Source organism: Amblyomma maculatum, chromosome 10 (genome assembly GCF_055883805.1).
Source record: "Amblyomma maculatum isolate TAMU_Amacu chromosome 10, ASM5588380v1, whole genome shotgun sequence".
NCBI lineage: Eukaryota > Metazoa > Arthropoda > Arachnida > Ixodida > Ixodidae > Amblyomma > Amblyomma maculatum.
The window spans coordinates 68,819,971-68,829,145 of NC_139353.1; the positions used below are offsets into that span (position 1 = coordinate 68,819,971).

General features: G+C 48.6%; 1 protein-coding gene across 1 annotated transcript; it reads left to right on the top strand.

Moving 5' to 3' along the window:
• Positions 1–1,557: 1,557 nt before the first annotated feature.
• LOC146176753 (uncharacterized) lies at positions 1,558–5,767 on the top strand. Its single transcript, XM_084581379.1, has 3 exons — positions 1,558–2,542; positions 3,311–4,670; positions 4,780–5,767. The coding sequence occupies exons 1-3, from the start codon at positions 1,558–1,560 to the stop codon at positions 5,765–5,767; spliced, it is 3,333 nt and encodes a 1,110-aa protein (XP_084437505.1).
• The last annotated feature ends 3,408 nt before the right edge of the window (positions 5,768–9,175 follow it).

Below are 9,175 nucleotides of genomic sequence, written 5' to 3' on the forward strand. Positions count from 1 at the left end.
AAGGCTGGCATAACACCGATAAGACCCTTAATGTTGTATGGTGATTCAGTTATTGTCTAAGGAATAGTGACTAGTTTTTCTATCGAGAAGAAAAGGATGACGTCACATCGGACAGATGGAACAGCGTCGCGGCGAACGTTATGGTGACTAGGGATGGCGCAACGGTCGGCGAAAAAATACCGAACTGCTGATGGCTCTATAGGAGCGGAAGAATGACCAGGACACGGAAGGTTGGCCAGCTAGGGCTGGCATTGGGAGAAAGCGGTTTCAATGGCGGGCCCCGTGACTAGGCAATCTACACGTGTAGAATATAGGGCGGATGCAGTTAGTGCCAAACAATTTGCTGCTCCTCTGTCGAGAAGAAATAGAAGAAATAAGGAGCCGGATCAGACCTCACAAATAAATATATGTAGGGTACGTGGATGAAGCAGGGCGACGAAGTTGGCCTACGCCATGGGCGCTGATGCTGGTTCATGTCAGTGGAGCAGGAGAAGCTCAAACAGAGCAGTACAATGGTAACAAATATCTCGCAAATCGCTTCGTTAGTGGCGCCAGCAAGGCGTCTTTGTGAATAACTTTGAGGACGTTTGCTTTTGTAAGATTACTACATGTTGGAGTTCGCCCCATTGCACAAGAAGACATCTTCAATTGGCCTTATCACGAATCTGTTGCGACTGAGAAAGCAAGTGCTTTTCGGTGCGTAGTAGCCTGACAGCCTGACGGAGAGGTACTATTATGAACAAAAAGAGATAATATTGAGAAATTCGTATTGACGGCAGTCGTAGTTCGAATGTTTCCCTAATGGTTCGATTGCTCAACGATAGCGATGCCTGCAAGAAGCTCACGTTCAGGTTGCTTCGTCATAGCATTCTTTGCAGAGGAGCTCTGGTTCATAAAATTGCGCCAGTCTTGCACGTCGTCCTCGTCGACACCCGTGAAGATAACCGGGCCCCGCGAGCGAAGAGAGAAATCAAGAAATGGGTATGACATGTCGAGTAGCGCTGAGAAGGATAATCGATGGTCAAAAAGGGTGATAAGTTTGATAACAGGAGAATGAAACTTAGCAGAGGGCTTCATAAAGTCATGGGGGTAGATGAAATTACGAATTTGGTGTTGAAACTTGCGTTTTTCTCTCCTTTTTTTGCTTCCTTTGTGTAAAGTGTTCGCCTGACACTAAACAGGCGCCTTTCAGCAATTTATGGCCGGCGACAGCTCCTCCCCGGGCCACCCTCTGCGGGATGCCATGGGAGAGGGGCCAACGCCGGGAGAAGCGGACCGCGGACCCCTCCGACCGGAGGGAGAAAAGAATGCGGGCAGACAGAACGAACGGGGAGCCCCATCGATAAGCATGTGTATTTTCCGAGCTCTTGCTCCCCTCTTAAAGATGTTGTATTTGATTCTCAATTGTTGTTGTAAATAAACGAAGTTATCTTAAAACTACAACAGCCGTAACGAATTGAATCAGTTACAACAGTAAAAGTTGGTGCCGAAACCCGGGAACGGAAATCAGGACTATCGACCGGACCCAGCGACTAAACGACCAACGACAGCAGCGACATGGATGTTCTGAGGAAAAAGAGAAAGACCATCAGAAGCCAAGCGACGCGGCTGACCAAAGAAACGGACGACATCTTGGGCGCCGAACCACCACCCACCATCGAAAAGGTGAGCGTTCTCATCGAACGTTTGCAATTGGTGAAGCAACAGCTTAACGATGTGGATGCGGCAATAGAACCTACCGTTAAAGAAGATGAAGCAGAAGCTGAATTTGAACAAGTCATTGAATATAGCGACAGAGTGACTACCTGCATCTGCCGTCTAAAATTGAGAAAAGATGAAGCTGAACACGCAATCAGGACTCAAGATATCCGGAATCAAGCTTCAATTGGTACCAGTCCCGCGGCTCAGAAAATTAGACTTCCGAAGCTGGAACTGGCCAAATTCGACGGCAAACGGAAAAACTGGCAGCCATTCTGGGAACAGTTCGAGGTGGCAGTTCACAAGAACACAGATCTTTCCAACATAGATCGCCTAAATTACCTAAAGACGCTGCTGACAGGGGAGGCCAAGACAGCTATCGCCGGACTGCAAGCATCAGGTGATTGCTACAACGACGCGGTCGACATTTTGCAGCAGCGCTTTGGGAATCGGGAAGCGTTGATTCAAGATCACATGCAAGGCCTGATTGATGTGAAACCTGTGTTATCTGCGAAGAACGTGGCGGCCTTGCGGCGGCTATATGATGATGTACAGGTTCACATGCGGGGACTCAGGGCGCTGGGCATCGACGAATGTGGTTACCAGGCGATGCTGTATCCCGTCATTCTCCGTGCTATGCCGAAGGAGTTGATCCTGGACTTTCATCGCACATATGCTGAGGCCCACCAGGCAACAGCGTCAACGATGAGCGATGATTCTGGGTCAACGAGCTCGCCATCAGACCCCGCACAGGTGACGCCTCTGCAATCTCTGCTGAGGTTCTTCCGCTTCGAGCTGCAGAGTCGCGAGAGGACGATGGAGGACAGGCCTGACGACACGCATGGTAAGCCTCCTTCTCATTTTGATGGGCACAAGGCACGAATTCAGCGAGGGAACTTTCACCCTTCTTCCGCCTCAGCCCTGCATGGCGCAGAATCCTGCATGGAATGCGTATTCTGCAAATCGGAAGGTCATGACAGCCAAGAGTGCCAATCGAAGATGTCAGTCAAAGAAAGAAAAACGATATTAACAGCGAAAGGCGGATGCTTTCGGTGCACGAAGCATGGACACCGTTCGAGGCAATGCAGAGTCAATATCAGCTGCAAAAGGTGCAAGCGCAGACACGCGACAGCGTTATGCGACCCTGCAATAAACGAAGCCGAGAACGCACGGTCGGTCAACGAAGGGGTGCAACCAGTAAACCTGTACGCTTCAGGATCAGAAGACCCCACTCACCGCACCGTCTTAATGCCTACCGTGACAGCCCTGAACAAGGGAAGTAAAGCAAGAAAGGTTTCTCGAGTTCTCTTTGACAGCGGCAGTCAGAGAACATTCATAACAGAAGACTGCTCTAAAAAACTTGGTTGCAAATTGCTCGGAACAGAGATACTATCGATTGGGGTTTTCGGAGGACAGCAAAAGCAGCGCACATTCCGGCGCGTTGAAGTGTGTCTATTGGCAAAGGACGATCCGAAAACTCAATTCAAATTTGAAGCCTTAGAAACGCCTACAATATGCGAACAGGGCATTCCTTGTCCAGATAAGCGAATTATAGAGACTCTCCACGAGCTTTCTTTGCCACCGGGTGACGAATGCTGTTATCCCAATACAGCAGGGATCGACGTACTGGTGGGCTCAGATCACTTTTGGGAGTTTCTAACTGGCAAGGTTAAAAAACTGGGCGACAGGCTAACGGCACTCGAAACAGTGTTTGGCTGGGCAGTGCAGGGGCAAACGTCTTTCCCCTGCAAAGATGTCACTTGCGCCCATGCAGTCGTGCTAAGGACGACGGTTGCAGACAAACAAGTTGAACCTGTTTTGAGATGTTTCTGGGAGTTGGAAAGCATTGGAGTCTCGGACGCACAGGAAGATACCACCGACAAGTGTCTCTGGGAAGGCTTTACCAAGACCGTAAAGGTTGTTGATCAGCGGTATGAGGTGAAGCTTCCTTGGAAGGAGCAAGTCAATCTTCAAGACAATCGAGCAGTAGCAGAAAAACGATTCCGCCAGCTGGGGAAAAGACTGAGCAGGACGCCTGCTCTAATGAGTGAGTACGATGCCGAGGTGCGACGCTTGGTGACCGAAGGCATAGCGGAGATCGTGCCCGATGAGGCTTGTAGCGACGGTCGACATATTTACTATATGCCCCACCAGCCTGTACTTCGTGAGAGCAGCAGCACGACAAAGTTGAGAATTGTCTTCGACGCATCGGCTCATGGATTGGGAGCAAAATCTCTTAATGAGAATTTAGAATGCGGACCAAATTTAAATCCAGAACTTCTTCGACTGCTGCTGAATTTCCGACGCCATCGAATCGCGCTGGTGGCCGATGTGGAGAAGGCATTTCTACAAGTTAGGGTGGCTCCTGAAGATAGGGATTCATTGAGGTTTTTGTGGTATGAAAGCAGCCCCAAGACGGACAAACAGCTCCCCAAAACCGTAGTGTTAAGAATGGCACGCGTGCCATTTGGAGTTACGTCTAGTCCCTTCCTGCTGGCGGCGACGCTGCGACACCACTTTGACAGTGTCAAAGACCAATACCCTGATACTGCTGAGCTCCTCAAGGGAAGCATTTACGTCGACGACTTGCTGTGTGGCGCTGCCAACGATGAAGAAGCCGCAGAAATTTACGAGCAGGCGAACGGCATTTTTGAAGCAGCCTCAATGCGTTTGCATAAATGGGGATCGAACAGCGAGAGGATGAAGTCAATTTTCCAGGAAAGTTGCCCGAACGAAAGGCCGCTAGGTCAGCCAGCGGACTTGTTAAAGGTGCTTGGTCTCACCTGGCAGGCAAACGAAGACATTCTCACCTTTTCCCTGGACCCGATCATTGAATTCTCCAAAGAAAGGATAAACACCAAGCGCTTTGTACTGCAAGCAATGGCACGATTGTACGACCCTCTTGGATTTTTATCCCCATACACGATGAGGGCAAAGGCGCTATTTCAAGTGATTTGGAAAGAGACCCTTTCGTGGGACCAACTGCGCCAGGGACACACTCGTGCAGCTTCGAGAGAAGTACTGGATTGTGCGCGGCCGTCAGCTGGTGAAAAGTGTGGTGAGGTCGTGTGTGGTGTGTAGGCGGTATAGTGCTTCTCATTTCGATGCACCGACTGGGCTCCTTCCACCTGATCGAACGTCCCAAGCAGACCCGTTCCAGGTCGTGGGCCTGGATTTCGCCGGACCCCTCATGGTGAGGGAGAACAGTCGGACGCTGAAGTCATATATTGTGCTGTTTACATGTGCTGTGACGCGGGCCGTGCATCTTGAACTTGTTGTGGACATGAGTACTGAGCGTCTAATCCAGGCGTTCCGACGATTTGTGTCGCGAAGGGGCTTGTGCCGAATCATTTACTCCGACAATGCTCTTTCGTTTAAACGAGCCTCGAAAGATATGGGCATTTTGTGGAAGCTCCTGCGACACCCTGACACACAGGACCATTTCGCCAATTCAGGCATAGAATGGAAATTTATCGCTGAGCGGGCGCCGTGGTGGGGCGGGTTCTACGAGAGGCTAGTCCGTAGCGTGAAAACCGCGCTGAGGAAAACGATCGGACCTCACTGCCTGGACGCTATTGAGCTGTCAACCGTTTTGGCTGAAGTAGAGGCAGTGATAAATTCCAGACCCCTCACGTACACTTACGAGGACCCTAAGGACGGCGCCCCACTGACACCGGCTAGCTTCTTAACCGGAAGACGCTTAACTGCTCTGCCTTCGCCCGAAACACGATCCATCGAGACGTCCGCGGCTTCGCTGCGTGCGCTCTGGAAGAAAAGAGGCCAGATCTTGAACTTGTTTTGGCAGGCATGGCAGAGAGAATACTTGGGGCAGCTGCGCTCTGCGTACGCCTCTAAACGAACCAATTCCGCGAATCCTCGAGTTGGGGAGGTTGTTTTGGACCGAGAGAACCGGCCGCGACTGCTCTGGAAGAGCGGGATCATCGCTGCAATAAATCCTGGGCGCGACGGCAAAGTTCGCTCGTGTGAAGTCAGGATGTCGCAGGGGAAAACGATACGACGCCCCGTTCAGCTACTGTACCCATTAGAGCTTTTCGAAAACGGAGAATGAGCAAGCTCATTCGGCGGGGCAGTGTTGAAACTTGCGTTTTTCTCTCCTTTTTTTGCTTCCTTTGTGTAAAGTGTTCGCCTGACACTAAACAGGCGCCTTTCAGCAATTTATGGCCGGCGACAGCTCCTCCCCGGGCCACCCTCTGCGGGATGCCATGGGAGAGGGGCCAACGCCGGGAGAAGCGGACCGCGGACCCCTCCGACCGGAGGGAGAAAAGAATGCGGGCAGACAGAACGAACGGGGAGCCCCATCGATAAGCATGTGTATTTTCCGAGCTCTTGCTCCCCTCTTAAAGATGTTGTATTTGATTCTCAATTGTTGTTGTAAATAAACGAAGTTATCTTAAAACTACAACAGCCGTAACGAATTGAATCAGTTACAACATTTGGCAGGGGCAAGCGGATTCTACTGGCACATTTAAAAGGGTTATTTCGAAGTATTAGCGAAAGGATTTCACCCTACGGGAGGCATAGTTTGGCTGATGATGACTCGTTTTCCAACCTCAGTACCCTCTATATTTTCTTTGCGCATTACGCTTCACAGATCTCACATGTTGGGTGCTTAAAGAACCTTGGAGTAACATAACTCTCATTTTAACAGTGACCACATAAAAATGTTACGTGAAAGGCGAGCATCAGATTGGTAGCCTGATAAAAATTAGCAATAAAAATTCGGTATGCACATGTATACTGCTTTGTTTCTCTACAACAATTTTTTAACATCATTTCCGGAGTTCGGCACCGTTCTTTTCTCTGTAAACCTGTATACAGTGTACGACATAAGTTTGAAAAGGCATGCTTTGCGGTATGTTTTCGCTTTTGAAGATCAATTGCGAATGTAATTCTCTAATTCCAGACGCGTGTAAGACGTTGAGCACTTTATTTCAGCTTCGTAATGTAGGAAACATTTTACGAGCACTTCAACATCTGGCTTCAGTAGCTTCTCCCATTTTTATGGCTCTCCTGGCGTTTTTTCTGAATAACCAGCGACCTCTTTATAAGCAGCCAGATATTGCATTCACTCAGTCTTTATTAAAATTGCAGTTTCGATTCGGTGAGTGCATCATGTCGCTAAAGCTCTATACATTATTCCGCTTTTCTTTGAACAGGCGTCATAGTATATCGTTGATCGCATGGATACTAATCTAAGAAATGGCCTAATAGAACATTGTTATTGCACCTACGACCCATACCTATTTCCACATGCATCTGAACGTAATGAAAGCCCAAAAAGATTCTTATTCCCACACACTCCTTTAGAGCTTTCTTGTCTGGTTCCTTTATTACACTCCAATATATACAGCTCATTGCTTAGAACGGGTCACTTAAACATTTTCTCTAATTGATACACATGTAATCATAATTTCTGACCACCTGCCGGTCTTAGCAGCGCTGGAAAGCTCGAAGGCGTCTCTTTTCAAGCAGTCGCTTATGCTTTTTTCACTTGCATGTGCAAGAATTGCCTTTTCATTGGTTGAAAGTTGATAACGAAATTATATTAACAAATATGGCCGATTTCTTAGCGAATTCAGGTCTCAATAAGGCCTGTTGCCTGTGTTGCGAACAAAAATTACCTGGAGTTTATCTTTATTTGAGCCCGGTAGGTTGCGTAAGCAAAGCCGACGTAGCTTCCTCTTTCTGTTCTTTCTTCTGCGGTGCGGCGTGGCTACCGACCGGGTTTACCCGACGGCTTGAAGAGGGGCCCCTATTTGCTGTTGCTCTAAAGGTCAAACGTGGCCGGGCTTACGCGACGGGCTGAAACCTGGCGTAGTGTTGCTTGCGCAATAATATTTTTTGCAAAGTACCATTTTGACAGCTTCTAAATGCAGCGATCCTTGAGCCGTGAGCCGTTCTTTGCAGCGGCGGAGTTTGAACATTTAAACTTTAATTCGAATACCCGGCATTTCAGTTCAAGGGAACGGGTTGGTGGTGAAACACTTTTATTGGTAAGAAGGCCAAAGTTAAAGAAAACTATATAGTAGCTTTTGACCTTTGCCCCGTCGATGGCGGCGTCCAGTTCATGCCTAGACGCGACTTCCCCTGCAAAGGTCACTGATGAAGTCAACCATCCTGCTAGTTGCTGGACAAATCAGGTTCACTGCGGCGGGCTGGTAAGGGGCTAGATGCAGGGCCATGAGTGCGGGCAGGAGTACAGAATATGAATGCAGTCTGCGCATTAGCTCTCACATGAGTGGTAGTCGACGAGTACGTCCCTGGGTAAAGGAAAGCAAGACAGGTTGAATTAAGAATGATGCGAGCCTGAATCTGGCGCCACAAGTGTTGGTGGTGCTGAGAAAAAGATTTGTGCAAGGTGGAAGGTGAGACGAAAGGCGATAGTGCAGGGTGATATCGTGGTACGTGACGAGGGCCTGGCCCGTTATTCATTCCCGGCGGGGGCTAGCTTCCTCGTTTAGTCGGATCGCAGAGCGGAGGAATTGCCCGTCTCGGGACAGGGATGATTGTGATGCGGCGAGAAGGAACAATGATGAAAACACCTGTCCATGACCGCCTTGCTTTGCTAAGTACCTTGCCTTACTATTTATTATGCGGTAAGGATTCAATTAACCGAATCTGCATGCGGTAAGCGACAACGTGCAATCTATTGACAATTACATTCTCTCATACCGTAGGTGTACTCATAAGAGAGAGCAAACATTCAGAGCTGGTGTGAAATATTCGCCCAAGGCAAGCAGCCTCCTTAGTCCAGGAAGAAGTGGACACCAGCCATCTCCCGAGTCCTGTCGACAAGACTACGGTGATCATCCAAGCTAGGGCTTGACAGCTGTCTCCCACTAGTCTTCGGTTAAGTTCTTGGTGGTTACGGTACCATGGGGTCTCCTGCATTTACCCACCGTGTGTTGTAGGGCGTTTGGTACGTTACAAAATGCGCATTCATATATTTAAGTGGTGGGCGAGATAAATTGTAGTAAAGTAACACTACTACTAAGGTAATCGCTAAGGATTTACTAAGGTAATCGCTAATAGAATCAGGACAACCTTAAACTGCAATCAAGCAAAGAATCAAGCAGGGTTTCGGAAACGGTACTCTACTATCGATCATATCCATACCATCAATCAGGTGATAGAAAAATGCTCGGAATATAACCAGCCCTTATACATAGCATTCATTGATTACGAAAAAGCATTTGACTCAGTTGAAACCTCGGCGGTGACACAGGCATTGCGAAATCAGGGGGTAGACGAGCCGTATGTGAAAGTGCTGGAAGATATATATAGTGGCTGCACAGCAACCATAGTTCTGCATAAAGAAAGTAACAAAATTCCCATAAAGAAAGGTGTTAGGCAAGGAGACACAATCTCCCCAGTATTATTCACAGATTGTTTAGAGGAAGTATTCAGAGACTTGGAATGGGAGCAGTTAGGTATAAGGGTAGATGGAGAATACCTC